Here is a 15,798-nt window from a genome sequence, read left to right on the forward strand (position 1 = left end):
ACACCGGCCCCGGCGGGGCTGCGGGGACCCAGGCGCGGTCTGGCTGGCAAGGAAAAGGCGATGGGTCCCCGCCGGCAGCTGTAGCGAGGACGAGCAGTAAGTAAATAACTTATCGACAGTCATGTTGCCGTCGGCTTCGTTATACCCTCGCGTACACCCAACTTGTTGACACAACCAAGACGTTTGATAACGTGAGAAAACACCACCAGGGAGCGAAAAAAATATTTAATTTTTAAACTCAAAACATTTTCAAGCTGCGGATGAGCACGTGCGCGTCTTCCTAATTGTGTTATTTCTTCAGCGCAAGATGTTTTTTAGCAGCCTGTGAGGACTGGCGTGTCACTAACCATCCCTCTTTGCTTTTGTTCTAGAAGTGCTGTGGATCAGGCTGTCATGGAGGGAACCAGGCAAACCAGGATCTGTCGTCCTCACAAGATAAGTGAATCCTCAAAGGTTGGTACATGTCGTGTTGCCTACCAAAATAGCATGTTACAGAAATAACAAGAAAGGGTGTAAAGGTTTTCCTTTGGATGGAAGCTGTTGGAGGAATGGGAATATGCTGAGCTTTTAAAAAGAGATACGAAAACAGTAGTCTACCTGCTCAAATATTTTTGATAGAAGTTGCTACCTAATTATTTATTTTTTAAAAAAAAAGGCAACAGCAACAGCAAATGGACATCTGCTTATTGTGATTCATAACTTAAAAAAGAAACCCACATCATCGCAGCACAGTGTTTTCTCTACAACAAAAATTCAGTCATTAAATGCGATGTGTTTATTTTGGGAGTTTTTTGTACTGATCCATCTCGTAAAATCCAAGCTAGTTACAGAAGCAAAGCTGGGATTGCTTTTTAGACTTGGTCTTTGTTTTGTACAAGATGGGAGTCGTGATCCTGCAAACAGCGGTTATTCCAGTGAACTCGAAATGTTTTCTAAGGTTCATGAGATTAATTTTCTTTGTATAGAATCTCTGCACGAGTACATTGATTTTAGCTGGGAATCCACAAAGTCCATCTTAGGTACCTCGTTATGCAGGTCATTGGGATGATCACCTAAGATTTATAAGATGTTAATATCAGCTATAATTATGATGTTCACTTTGTTTCATATCAGTGAATACTGCTTTTCTGTTCTAGTGTGAGCAGTAGGTTGCAGACGCTGCAAACAAGTACCTTGTACTACCCACAACAGCTAGAAGAGAAAAACTTTTTAGTGCCTGTATCTCTCTTACCAAAGTTGAGTGAGACAGATCTCATTTTCTTTTACATCACTGACAAGTAGTGGTACTGCATTAACAATCTGCAGGAAATTAGATCTTTGAATCCGAAAGAAGTTAAAATACTTCACTAATACAATTGATAAAAGATAAATAGGACTAATTTTTAAATGCATCCCTTCCAATATCATCTTTCCCTGAGTGCTGATCCTGTCTACCATTTAAATGGTTTAGTCTGAATGTAATAATAATTCATCACATTAAAAATTAATTAACTTGACAGCATTGTTTTATTTTCTTGCTTAGGCAGCAGCTGTCACTATCTGTTAAACTTAGAATTACTAGATAATGCTAAAGCTGTTCTACAGAATATAAATAGCTTGAGAAAGATGTTCATGTTCAGTATAAAATTAGTCTTGCTTTCGAAATGTGCAGCTATCAGCTTCTATTATTTGCTTACTGAACGAATGAACTTGCTAAGTGGCTGAAATGTGTTAGTATATTCTCAGTCCATTCAGTGCCATGTGTAATGATTTTATGCTTGATTTTTGAAGTAGCAGCAGTTCTACATGGCAACAAGGATTTTAGGAGTACAAGTTGTCAGGCGTATTTGCGGTCAGGATTATGCTGCTGACTCGACAGGCAGCTAAGTAAATAGGGATCTCTGGCAAATCTTATATTCTACTGTAATCTTGTTATGCACGATGGTGGCATTAGAGAATATTAGAGAGAAATGATCAGCCAGTTTACAGAGAGGAGAGGGAATATGTTTTTGGTTTAATCCAATAACTGTCTCCCATGAGTCAGATTCCAAAGAGGGTGCTGTAAGATGTTAGTTATTGTCTGTTCATCCTCTATCCTTCATCGTAGTTGCCACAAATATTGGCTTGTCCTTTGCCATATTCATTCTTGACCCCACCTCCTCCATCCCCTGGTCTCTGTTTGCGTTCCTGTTTGATATCAGCATTTCTCAACTTCAGAATAATGAAGATAAAAAACTTCACAGTCCTTAAACCCCATATTTTTGTCTGTTACAGATCTCTGGTAGCTTTATTTCTCAGTGGAATTTAGTTTGCAGTCTACGCCACAGATCTTTTTTTAAGTTCAGAGATATGATGGGGCAATGAGCATAAGGCAAATTAAAGAGTTTTGGCCCTGAAAACTTATAATTATTGAAGCCTTTTCACTTAGATCAGTTTAACTCTGTACACTTCCACGTACAAAGTTATTCCAACAGAAGGCTTTTTGGCAGCTTAGTCTCCATTGTTTAGAAAAGAGCGTAAACAAAACTAAAGAGAAACCACTGGGATATCACACCAAGAGCAGCACGTTTGGTTATTAATTTGGGTCTCATCTTTGGCGGACTGCCTGTCGCTATACCACTGACTGCTAAAGGCAGAGGTTGGGAGGTCAGGCTCCCAAGGTTGGAATGAGCTGAGGAGGATTGGTTGCCATCACATCTGGACATTGGTGAGCTGCCTGTGTTTAATCCTGGTTATCTCATCATATAAAAAGTACAGTTACTAAATTATGTACACAGAGTGCGTATCTAGAGTGAGGGTTGTGTGCAGGGGAAAAAAACTTGGCTTTAGGACTTGAACCTTTCCCATCCAGGTGAGTAGGGAGGTTGTCTCACCATGCTTTAACTGACCCATTAATGGCTTAGCCAGACAGCAAGAATCATGTGCTTTCTGTTTGGGAAACCAGGAAAGCCACAGCAGTAAGGATTTCTAGGAGAAACAACAGTTTGGTGGAGGAAAGGTTGAATGCCTGAGAGGCTTGAAGAGACCTCAGGTCATCTGAGTGGCTGTTTTCAGTGTAGATATGGACTGAGACACCTTTTCAGGGTGTCACTTCTGGGAATGCAGTCTGAGGGTGTGGAACTGGGCAAGACCCAGGGTCCTACAGCCAGAACTGTTCAGAGCTAACTTAGGTACGATACAAGGATGTGCTTTCTTTCCACCTCCTTTCATTTCTCTTACATGTTCTTACAGGCTCTGCAACTCTGCTTGGTTTGGATTTGGTAATTAAAGTTATGTATTTGCATTTAACTTAACCTCCCTTTTATTAAGAGAGATCACAAAGTAACTGACTGTACCACTGAGCATTCCATTCCTCCAGAAGGATGGGCCTAAAACCTTCATCACTTCACATACTGGGGTGACCAGCCCCTTCAGTGCATGTTCTGCAGGACATTCAAGGGGTAACAAAACATTTCCATTTTGGTTCTTCTTAAGGGTGGTAATGTGAGCCTGTGAGGAGGAGGCAACCACTGGCTGCCTCAAAAGCTCTGTGGTACATACAGAGTTGGTGGGAAGAATGTCTGGACCAGAGAGATCCCAGGAGGGCACTTAATGGACATGTTCTGAGGGCATTTTCCCCTTTCTTTAAAAGAAAAATATTGAGTCGTATTCATTAAAACAAAAACTACCTCAGCTTCTGGAAGCAAGTAGAAGTCTTCTGGGAACAAGTTATCCACATGTGTGGCTTTGCACATAAATAAACAGCTATTATTTTTGAATGTAGTGTGTGTGCCTGGAATAATATGGAAAGAAAGAGAGGGGTTTTACCCTAACGAGCTTAGAAACGCTGAGTTCTGTCAAGATTTAAGAGGGAGTAGCTGTCAAGTAAGCACTAACCCAAACAATGCATGGGCTGAATGAAAATTTGGCACTGGTGCTGCTGCCTGTGTGTCTCCCACTCCAAATATTTAGCATGTAGCTTAGTTGAGAAGAACTCTGTAAGGAGTCATTTGGGGGACAAGTAAGAAAGGAAATGTCAGCAAGATGTCTCGAAGACAATGAGTGGAAGAGTTTCAGAAAATTGTGCCTGTGTAAATCATCAGGGAGGAGGTTTGGATACAGTGTTGCAGAGGAGGTGGGAGTAAATTATATATATATATTAAAAAAAAGGGGAATAGGAAGTGGTAAAAGTCTGCATAGGCCTTTCAAAGTGAGGGTGAGGGGCTTGGGCTCGTACTGTGTTGCTTGCCAACTGTTTCAAGCCAGAATTTATTATAAATGTGCAACACAAGTTAAGCTTTCTCTGTCTCGTGTGTGGCTACATCTAATGAGAAAACACTTTGTGTACACTGAACTTTTATCTTGGTGAAGATAACATCTGCCTGATACTGTTTGTTTATCCAGGTGTACAGGTGGGATGACCACTCCAGTCTAGTTCTTCAGAGCCTGAATGAGCAGAGGCACCGAGGCCTCTTCTGTGACATTGTCCTTGTGGTGGATGAACAGAGAGTCCCTGCCCATCGGAACCTCCTCGCTGTTTGCAGTGACTATTTCAACTCTATGTTTACCATTGGTATGCGAGAAGCTCACCAAAAAGAGGTTGAACTTTTTGGAGCCTCTTATATTGGTCTGAAGGCTGTGGTGGATTTCCTTTATGGCAGTGAGCTGTCTTTAGATGGAGGCAATATCGACTATGTGCTCGAAACAGCTCACCTGCTGCAGATCTGGAAGGTGGTCGACTTCTGCTGCGAGTACCTGGAGAATGAAGTCAGCGAGGAGAACTATTTGTACCTGCAAGAGCTAGCCTCTATTTACAACCTGAAGCGCCTTGATTCCTACATTGATTCTTTCATCTTGCAGAACTTTGGCACGTTGTCTTTCACCCCAGACTTCCTGCAGAACATTTCCTTGCAGAAGTTGTGCCAATACCTGGACAGCAGCAACGTGCAGCAGGAGTGTGAGCACGACTTGCTGCAGGCTGCCTTACAGTGGCTTACCCAATACCCAGAAAGGGAGAACGAGGCTTACCAGGTTCTGGATAACATTCATTTTCCCTTGATACCTAAAAGTGATCTCCTCCATCGAGTCAAACCTGCTGTCTGCTCTCTTCTACCCAAAGAAGCAAACTGTGAAGGGTTTATAGAGGAGGCGGTGAACTATCACAATAACGTCACAGCTCAGCCAGTGCTGCAGAACAAGCGGACGGCCCTGCGGACCTGTGAGGAGAGGCTCCTCTTTGTGGGTGGGGAGGTTTCTGAACGGTGTCTGGAACTGAGCGATGATACCTGCTTCTTGGACACCAGAAAGGGGCAGTGGGTAGCAGAAACCCCTCTCCCAGCCAGGCGAAGTCACCACTGTGTTGCAGTCTTGGGAGGTTTTATCTTCATAGCCGGAGGCAGCTTTTCAAGAGACAATGGAGGGGATGCAGCTTCAAATCTCCTATATAGGTATGATCCCCGCTGTAACCAGTGGATAAAGGTGAGACTTAAGCTGTATTATTTCTCTCTTGAAAGTCCTTAATGTTTAGAGTGTTTTCTTTTTGATGAAAGAACAAGCTCGTTAGAATAGCCAACAGAGCAACACTTGCAAATGACAGATCAAGCTATTTAAGTTGAAAAAGCAGCTGCTTGAATCCTTTGTGGGAATTGTTTGAGTTATGCACGCAGCAAAAGACTTCAGGGCAGATTTTCAGCTTCACTTGGGAATTGGGCATCTCATCTGTGAAATTCCTGGTCAGCATCCACCTGCAACTGTTTAGATTACTTTTGGGAATAATGCTAAAATGGACTTACACACGTGATTCCTGAGGTCATATTTCTTAAGCAGTAGCACATATAAACAAATAAAAAATGGATCGGATGTAAAAAGAAAATGCCTTTGACAGTTGCCAAATGTCTCTGTGCTAAATGTCTCTCAGAAGAAGCTGTTCACTTCCAGTCCTGCTGTAAAACCCTGCAGCCAATATTACCCTCTTCCCATATTTTGAGCCAGTCATCCTGTGTGATTCAGTTGTGTTTCTGAATGATTACAATTTATGTTTCTTGTAGAGTTTTGGAAGGAGGCCCATGTAACACAAACCTTTATAGTGTGACCTGTCCCTTAGATGCTTTGTCTTGTCTCTTTTTTTTCTTTGAAAAGGAGCACTATGTAATACACTCTTGCAGAAAAAACAAAGTATTTTATGAATATAATGCATCAAAACCAGTAGCTCTCCTTTTCACATAAGTGGGAAGAAGGAAATTGTATCCTCAGGCATGAATATATGTTAAGTCAGCTTGCTTACCAGATGTTGGAGGGTACCAGATGTTGGAAGGTGTCAGCATGTTATTTTTTTTGACAGGTTGCCTCCATGAGACAGCGCCGTGTCGATTTCTACCTTGGTGCTATTACTGACATGCTGGTAGCTGTTGGTGGCAGGAATGAAAATGGGGCACTTTCTTCAGTTGAGACCTACAGTCCTCAGAAGGATTCATGGTCCTACATAGCAGGCTTGCCCAGGTAAGGTGATCCTGTGTTTGGAGAACAGTAGTAGAGGGAGCTTGTGTGACTTCAGCTGATGAATGGCTATCCTGAGAAGGGAGGCAAGGGGATGTGAAACCAACGTGGTATCAGCAAGTAACAAACCATATCAGCAGATGGTATTTCAGCAACCATCTCTTCCAGGCAACACACCACATGTCATCTTGATGGGTTTTAGTTGTTGTCCCAAGGTATGAGAGGAAGAGCCCTTGTAATTTTGCTGTACTATTCTTAAAATATTTTTCCTGAGGTCGCTTGGAATCAAATCATTTCAGAAGCACCGTTTAGATCTTGATAGAAGGTTTTTGTAACTTATTTGACCTTACTTTGTCACCTTCATGTGATTGTTTTCCTTGTAAGGTCCTAATCTCTGTTTGGTTGCTCAGGTTGGCTGTTGCAGATAAACCACATACTGCAAATACAGAAAACCTGAGTAAATGCGACCTCTTCTCCAGTCTGAGTTAACACTGAGCTGCTCTACTTTTGAGAGGCTTCAGTACTGCAGCTCTTCTTGTATCAGCAGCACAGGACATCGCTCCTGTCTTGAATCAACATTTGAGTAGTGACTTTGTAAGATTGGTACGAGAGCATTTCATTTGCAGGTGGCCATTCGGGTTTAGTAATATTTCACCTTCATGGAAATTCCAGGAGTATTGGCGATATGAATGGTTATTTTCCTGCACCTTCAGCAGCAGTGCTTGCTTTCTCAGTGCCATCACCAACAAGATACTTGCAATTTGATTTGAGAGTTCAGGGTTTTTTTCCCTTACTCCCTTCGCTGCAGAGCCGTAGGCAGCCAGTGAAGGCACAGAAGCCTGTTGCCCGATTCTATTTTGGGCGAGTGCTGCAATGCGAGTCTGATCCAGGCTAACAGCTGGGCTCGAGTGCTCTTCAGAAGCAGGATGCTTTTTTTTTTTCCATTCTGCTCATATAGGCAGATCTAACAGTTAAGCCTAAACACCACAGGCTTTCCTTGGATTCTGTGTGAGAGTCTCTTCCATCCCTAAGCCCTTCTGTTAATTGGGGTGACCTGTGAGATCCCAGTAACATCTCACAGAAATTGTAGCACAGCTTTTCTTTTTTTTTTTTTTGTTTTTTTGTTTTTAAAGCATTTTTCAAAGAAATGTAGATGTGATCTGCCTACCTTAGAACAGGCATGGATATTTTTTTCCCAGCATATAAGTGGTGCTGGGGAAGCTTGCAGACTGTAAGCTGTCTGAAAAGGGGCAGTTTGTCTGTGTGTTCCTACTGCTGCCTGTGGGTTGGCTTTGGGAATTTTGCAGCTGCTGCATTTAAAAGTGGATTTGGATGTGAGAAGTGTTAATTTTTTTTTAGCAGATTGCCTGGCTGATCTGCTTGGACTAGGCAGGAGCTGCCCTGTGTGGGACAGACCCCACTTATATTGACTTATCTGGTTGCTAAACTGTGGGGTTAGGCTGTGGTAACTATTTAAGTTATTGCTGCATCCCAAAGAAATCATTCTGCGTCCTCTCCTCCTGCCTGCTCTGTCCTCATCATGTGCTGACTGTCCCTTGTGCCAGCTCAGGTGTTTGTGCAGCTGTGTAGTGAACTAGTTTCCCACTTTTCTATGTAGCTGCTCTCTTGCATGTTAATATGTCTTTATTTAGATCTTAATAGACACTTAGTACCTTCAGATTTTCTCTTTTTTCAACCCTCTTTCTGCTGTTAGAGAACTCTTGTGTTGGGCAGTGTATGGGTAGAAACAGCTGCTTTTCTGCACAGAAGGAATAAAGCAAAAAGAACTTTATGCCGGTTGCAAAAGGCAAAAATCAGTGCAGAGGTGGACAACAGGAAGAAACCTTCTGAATGCAGGGGCAAGGATCTGGGCAGTCCTTCCCTGATGTACTTCAGGTGGATTTGCTGACAGCAGAGAAAGGATGAGAGAATTTTGTGATCTATTCAAGATTAGAAGAAAGTGTGCTTGTTAATGTTTCTTCCCTGTACTTCTGTCTTCCTTTGAACATACTCTTGATCTGATCTCTTGTTTTCCTCTCCACCACATGCTTTTGTTCCTCAAACTGATTTTAGTTACTGTTTTTTACTCAAATAACATCTTCTCCAGCCCTATCCCAGCAGCCAGTCTTTTCTCCTCATGCAGAAGAAACCAGAAGCTCCAATCCTCTGCTTCCCAATTGCCAGATCAGGCAACATATCCCAACATAGCTGCCTTGTTTCCTGCATTTTTCTGTCATCTTCTCTCTGAAGAGAACACATGCAGGTTTTTTTGTCCTCTTGAGTGCGTGGCCACCAGGACCAAGCTCCCTGCCTGCAGCTCTGGTGTTGTTTCGGGCTGCTCTAAGCCAGCAGCTGCCTGCAAGGCCGTTCCCTGGAGTCTTAGGCACATGTTGAGGTCATTCTGGGGTGTAGGCTCGCATAGTTCAATTTGAGCAGTGTGGAGTTGGACTCTCAGAGGTTATATTTGTTAAAGCTTCTACTCTGAACATGCAGAAAATGGTTTCATTTCTTTTTTTTCTTGCCAAGGGTTATAGCTTGCTGTGTGTGGAGATTTTCAGGGGAAAGGCAGTGGTTGTGTCCTTGAATACACAAGTCTCCTGCCTGCTGCCAAATCCCGTGTCCGGGTTGCTGTTCACAAGCAGAATCATGCTCCTCTACAGAAGAGCTTTGCAAGCTCTTTTTTATCTCTTCTTCCCCCCACTCCCTGCCTGCTCCAACATGGTCAAAACAACACGTTGTTTTCCCTAACCACTTTCGTGGAAGGAGCTGAGCTGTTTTGACTGAAATAATGCTGTCTTACTGGAGAAGACAACAGCATATTGAGGCAGATGCTTAATGTGGAAAACTTCAGCCAAGCTATCTAAAGGGTGGACCTGGTCCAAGTCTGCTACAAGTGAGTTTTGCCTGACTCTCATTCAGTTCCTTGGTTCTGGAATAACCTTCCCATTCTTCAGAGAGGTCCTATATATTTTTTTTGCCATTTTCCCAGGCTCTTTGGGAGCAGTTGCTGCCATAGTTTCTAGCCCGGAAGGGAACAGCGGTGGCTGATGAACTTGGCAGAGCAGAAGTTGGTGCAATGTGTTCTCATCGTGAATAGACCATGAAAAAGTTTGGTGCAGACATCAGTGAAATTAATTGAGTGGCCCTAGGTTAAAGTTTGGCAGAACAACTGAAAGCTGTTTTATGAGGAAATGTGTTGGAACAGGTTAACGAGTGATGGCATCAGCTCTACCAGTTGTGTCATGAATAATCTCGAGAGCAGGGTTGCAAGAGGTGGACACTGAGATTCAGGGCAACCACAGCTTGCCTGGACTTCGGTGGAGTAGGGGATTCCCAAAGCTTTATCCAGTCAGGCCAAGTGTTCTCTGTTTGAGAAAGTAAATAGTAGATTTTCTAGCGTTTACTGAATAGTGTTCCTGTGTCAGAAACTGTAATTCTTGCAGCATTGTATCTGCAGAAGTGATTTAAAATTGGCACCTGGCTCTAGCAGAGACACTGAATTGAAACATCTTTCTCCACAAAGCTTTTTCTGACCACGCTTCTAAATAATCTCCTTGCATCTGGGCAGGAACAACCCCAGGCTCCAGTATAGGTTGGGGAATGATCTACTAGAGAGCAGTGTACAGGAAAATGATCTCGGAGTCCTGGTGGGCAGCAGGATGACCATGAGCCAGCACTGTGCCCTTGTGGCCAGGAAGGCCAATGGCATCCTGGGGTGCATTAGAAGGGGTGTGGTTAGTAGGTCGAGAGAGGTTCTCCTCCCCCTCTACTCTGCCCTGGTGAGGCCACATCTGGAATATTGTGTCCAGTTCTGGGCCCCACAGTTCAGGAAGGACAGGGAACTGCTTGAGAGAGTCCAGCACAGAGCCACCAAGATAAGGGAGTGGAACATCTCCCTGGTGAGGAAAGTTATTAGGTGTTCCTGCTCCAGCAGGGGGATTGGACTGGATGATCTTTTGAGGTCCCTTCCAATCCCTGACATTCTGTGATTCTGTGAAATGCTGAGGGAGCTGGGGCTCTTTAGCTTGGAGGAGACTGAGGGGTGACCTTATTAATGTTTATAAATATGTAAAGGGTGAATGTCAGGAGGATGGAGCCAGGCTCTTCTCAGTGATGCCCAATGGTAGGACAAGGGGCAATGGGTGTGAGCTGGAACACAGGAGGTTCTGCTTAAACTTGAGAAGAAACTTCTTTACAGTGAGGGTGACAGAGCCCTGGGACAGGCTGCCCAGGGAGGTTGTGGAGTCTCCTTCTCTGGAGACATTCAAAACCCACCTGGACGCCTTCCTGTGTGATCTCATGTAGGTTCCTGCTCTGGCAGGGGGATTGGACTGGATGATCTTTCGAGGTCCCTTCCAATCCCCAACATTCTGTCATTCTATGATTCTGTGATAACAGTATCAAAGTGCTTGATGCTTTCTGTTGGAGGATGTCTGGACCTGCTCTATTGAATGTTCTATTGCACATGTAGAAATGCCCCTGTTTAAACCTTAGGGTTTGGAGAAAGGATTTGTATTGATTGTTTCCAATCTGTGTGTTTTATTTCGTGCAGTTTTCTATGAATGTGAAGCAGGGCACGTACAATTTTGGCTGAGCTTCTCTGAAGTCGGGCAAAGTGAAACACCTCCAGCGTATTTCAATGGCTAATCTCCCTACACTGGAAAAGAACAAACTGATGGTCAATTTGATGCTCGAAATATGATTGTTTTCCCCTGTGAAATGACTCTTGCAGCTATTGCTGTTCACTAGACAGACCCACTGATTGAGGCAAAAAGAATCATAGAATGGCTTGGGTTGGAAGGGACCTTAAAGCTCATCCAGTTCCAACCCCCCTGCCATCAGCAGGGACACCTTCCACTAGACCAGGCTGCTCAAAGCCTCATCCAGCCTGGCCTTCAACACCTCCAGGGAGGGGGCATCCACAGCTTCCTTGGGCAACCTGTTCCAGTGTCTGACCACCCTCACAGTGAAGAACTTCTTCCTAATATCTCATCTAAACCTCCCCTCTTTCAGCTTAAACCCATTTCCCCTTGTTTTGTCATTAATTCCCCTTATGAAAAAAAGCATCAGTGCTTTCTCTGTAGCTGTCTGTGCTAGATGCTTGCATGTTCTTGAAAGAGAATGTCTACAGCTTGCTTACCTGTGGAGAATTCCACTTTTCCCTTACTGTAGGAAAGCATTTAACCTACTTCTCCAAAGGTCACTGAAGTTTTTTTGTACTTATGGTCATGTTTTTTCAAATGCTGAATGTAATGTGCTTGGTATCAGCAGTATAATAACCCTGGGCTTTGTGTTGGATTCAATGTCATTGTGCTCTTCTCCTTCTGACTCCTCAAAACTCTCCATTATCTGACACTGCCTCCACAGTGGAGTGCACTGCACGTCCTCCAGGTAGCTTGCTGGTTAGATGTGGGTTCAAAATCAAGTGTAGTTTGAGAAAGGAAACAAATTCAAGTTGTCCACTTCAGTTCCCAGAGAGGTCATCTTTTTAAGACACATCCCTGTGTATATTTGGGGAGGGACTTTTCATAAGGGCAGTTAATGACAAAGCAAGGGGAAATGGGTTTAAAATGAAAGAGGGGAGGTTTAGATGAGATATTAGGAAGAAGTTCTTCACTGTGAGGGTGGTCAGGCACTGGAACAGGTTGCCCAGAGAAGCTGTGGCTGCTCCTCCCTGGAGGTGTTGAAGGCCAGGCTGGATGAGGCTTTGAGCAACCTGGTCTAGTGGAAGGTGTCCCTGCTGCTGGCAGGGGGGTTGGAACTGGATGAGCTTTAAGGTCCCTTCCCAACCCAAACCATTCTATGATTTTATGTTATAGCGAAACAAAGACTCTACTAACTGGACTGTGTGCCACTGGAGACAATGATCCCAGTTCTTGTCCTTGAGAGACCACAAAAAAGGCAGAACAGTGTCTATGTACATTGCACCTGCCATAGCATTTCTGGCAGGTGTGAAAGCTGGAGTGCATGTGCTTCATGTCAAACAGAAGCACCAGCCATGAGTTATGTGCTTCCATGGTTGGGCAGATTGTCAGCTGTGGAATTTCTCAATTGCCTTTTTGGATGAAGTCTCGTAACTATGCCTTAGTCCTCTCTTGTTTTTTCTTTCTGTCTTTTCCTGAGTGGCTAAGAAGCAGTACAGTTCTGAAGTTACCTCTTCAAGGCCACCAGGGATGGTGCTCCAACTCCTTTAGTTGCAAGGTCTGTCCTGGCCACGTTCTTAGGCCAAGTGTGTTGAGGATTTTTCTGTTTCCTGTAGCAGCAGCAGCCTGTTAAAATACCTGATTCAGACACTGGTCAGGGATCAGAAGCTTCAGTAGACATCTGGAATCATAAACATCTTGTAGCTGTTCTCAGAAGTGTTGTGCTTTCGGGGCAAATGTGGGCTTTCTTTTCTATTCCACCTTTTCCCTTGGCACAAAAGCACTTGGCACTGAAGTGTGTGGAAGAAGTTACCATACAGTTTGTGTAGCTGAGACAAACCATTACTATGCAAAATAAAACCAGCTCAAGGTTCTATCCACATTGAGATTGAGCGTGTTCAGACAGAGTTCAAAAGCATTCCAGGCTAAAGTAATGTTAACGTAGGCTTGTCTGCCATAGAGGTTGAGGTGTCTTGAGTCCTTGACTACAAAGGATGTTAGTAGAAACTCCTGAGAGCAGCATGATGAGTATATTCTTCTGCAGCCCTATGGGTATTAAATTGTTTGGGCTCTTTGTACCAGTGTGTGAGCCAGTTTGCTGTAGCTGGTACTGCAGCTACATCTTTTGACACCCCACACACCTGAAAAAAATCATAAAAGGCAGTTCAGGAAGGGTATGTTCAAAGAAGCTGAGGCTGTCCCTCACCTTAGCCTTCCACTTCTAAGACCTCAAAGAGGTTTGGTCAGGAATATCCTAGTGTGAAGTGAAGAACAGCCTCAAGGATTAGGTTTGTAGTGGCTTTGTTAGAGCTGATCAAAGGGCTTTTCTCTCTGCCCTGTGGAAATAGCATGCATGATGTTGGTTTCTACCATCTCATTTTCTGTTATTTCAAGCATGGACTCTGATCTGTGCTTGACTGAGGTCTGTTGCCTTGTCTTGGGGTGACCAAAGAAGTTATCAGCTGTATAGCAGAAGTGGTAGAGCAGATGGATAGCTCATTGAAAGGACACTACAGGTATCACAACTGCAGATAAACTGAGCTGTGACCACAAGTGGGTAAGAAATGCGATTCATGATCTCAAAGCTGTGGAAGGGGAAGGCAGCAGTAGTTTTCTTGTTGTTTTTTCTTGGTTAATCACTACTGGTAAGTCTGAGAGGTATCATGATTATTTCCTCTTTCTGTCATAGAAACCCTTGCTGAGATGTGGATTTTTTTCCTCTCTGGCCTTCCCAGACTGATCCAACCCAAGCACTGGAGCAGGAAAATGGGAGTGAAGGCCATGCCAACTAGAGCAGGATGGGTTACTTCTGTTGTATGACACACTGTAGAGGATGCCTTAAAAAGTGGTTGTCATACCTTAGTGCTCTGTAGCGACCAGGTATGAAAAGGATCCCTTACAAAGTGATTGTTGTACCTCAGCGCTCCGCAGCGCAGGGTGAAGCAGGGTGAACACCAATAGGAACTAACAGGATAAGGAACTCTTCTGTCTTTAATTACTGTTTATTTCCTTCGTTGGTACCAGTCCTTGGAGCATCTCCCGTATGAGGAAGGTTATTAGGTGTTCCTGCTCCGGCGGTGGGATTGGACTGGATGATCTTTCGAGGTCCCTTCCAACCCCTGACATCCTGTGATTCTGTGAAAGGCTGAGGGAGCTGGGGCTCTTTAGCTTGGAGAAGAGGAGACTGAGGGGTGACCTCATTAATGTTTATAAATATGTAAAGGGTGAATGTCAGGGGGATGGAGCCAGGCTCTTCTCAGTGATGCCCAATGGTAGGACAAGGGGCAATGGGTGTGAGCTGGAACACAGGAGGTTCTGCTTAAACTTGAGAAGAAACTTCTTTACAGTGAGGGTGCCAGAGCCCTGGGACAGGCTGCCCAGGGAGGGTGTGGAGTCTCCTTCTCTGGAGACATTCAAAACCTGCCTTTCCTGTGTGATCTCATTGAGGTTCCTGCTCTGGCAGGGGGATTGGACTGGATGATCTTTCGAGGTCCCTTCCAATCCCCAACATTCTGTGATTCTGTATTTTGATAAAATCTAGAAGTACTAAGTCAGATCATTTTTGTTTGTCTGTCCCAGGTTTACCTACGGCCACGCTGGAACAGTCTACAAGGAATTTGTGTACATTTCAGGAGGCCACGATTACCAAATTGGCCCCTATAGAAAAAACTTGCTGTGTTATGATTACCGCACGGATGTTTGGGAGGAGAAAAGGCCGATGATCACTGCCCGAGGGTGGCACAGCATGTGCACCTTACAGGACAATATCTACTCCATCGGTGGCAGCGATGACAACATAGAAACCATGGCTCGTTTTGACATCCTGAGCGTGGAGTCCTACAGCCCTCAATGTAACCAGTGGACCAGAGTTGCTCCTCTGTTGCAAGCAAACAGTGAGTCCGGGGTGGCAGTTTGGGAAGGCAAGATTTATATCCTTGGAGGCTACAGCTGGGAAGAAACTGTCTTCTCCAAAACAGTCCAGGTTTATGATAAGGAGAAAAATAAGTGGTACAAAGGAACTGACTTACCCAAAGCCATTGCTGGTGTGTCTGCATGTGTCTGTGCGTTGAAACCCAAAACAGAGGACAAAAAGAAAAAGACAAAAACAAAAAAACATCAAGATCGAGGAAGATGACTACTTCTGGATAACCACCTTTTGATGGTGGACTCCAAAAGGACCTTGTATTTAATCATTTCTATCTAACCTTAATTCTTTCTTTTTCTTTTTAAATGAGGGGGGGGAAAGGCATCTTCTGAAGCCTCAGAAAATGTACAGTTGAATATGGTTTTTGGATTAAGCTCATGTTTAAGGTAAAAACAACAAAAGAAACCAAAAAACCCCAACCCCTCCTACTATATAAGGGGTGATACGGCAAGAGAGGTTATGCTGCTCTCCTGAATGTTAAGGCTTAGTCTTTTACTTCTGTGGTTCATGGCATTTCCACATCCATCATATTATATCGATGTTTTTAAAATAAGGTTGAATCTGTGGCTGAGATGATAATGTCAAGGGGGAGGAGTAGTGTCTGGTTTGAAGTTACAGAGCAGTTCAGAGGAGTTCACAAACAACTGCTAAGAAAAAATGGAATGGATCTTTGATGTTGGAAATCTTGAATTTTTTAAGGTTAAATTGCATTTATAAATACATTGTTGAGTTGTTAGTATCAGATTTCTGGAACATATGACTGTTCAAAGAGAATAT

General features: G+C 43.8%; 1 protein-coding gene across 2 annotated transcripts; it reads left to right on the forward strand.

Moving 5' to 3' along the window:
• Nucleotides 1-393: 393 nt before the first annotated feature.
• On the forward strand, nucleotides 394-15,409 carry KLHL36 (kelch like family member 36). Of its 2 annotated transcripts, XM_010172362.1 has the most exons (4): nucleotides 394-453; nucleotides 4,363-5,436; nucleotides 6,299-6,456; nucleotides 14,676-15,409. In XM_010172362.1, exons 1-4 carry the CDS (start codon nucleotides 394-396, stop codon nucleotides 15,229-15,231), a joined length of 1,848 nt encoding a protein of 615 aa, XP_010170664.1. In that variant the 3' UTR covers nucleotides 15,232-15,409. The 2 variants fall into 2 exon arrangements, with proteins under 2 accessions (XP_010170664.1, XP_028941887.1); XM_029086054.1 differs by lacking the exon at nucleotides 6,299-6,456 and having other exon boundaries at nucleotides 4,363-5,405; nucleotides 14,676-15,403.
• Nucleotides 15,410-15,798: the final 389 nt, after the last annotated feature.

The sequence above is a fragment of the Antrostomus carolinensis genome, unplaced genomic scaffold (genome assembly GCF_000700745.2).
Source record: "Antrostomus carolinensis isolate BGI_N321 unplaced genomic scaffold, ASM70074v2 scaffold42077, whole genome shotgun sequence".
Taxonomy (NCBI): domain Eukaryota; kingdom Metazoa; phylum Chordata; class Aves; order Caprimulgiformes; family Caprimulgidae; genus Antrostomus; species Antrostomus carolinensis.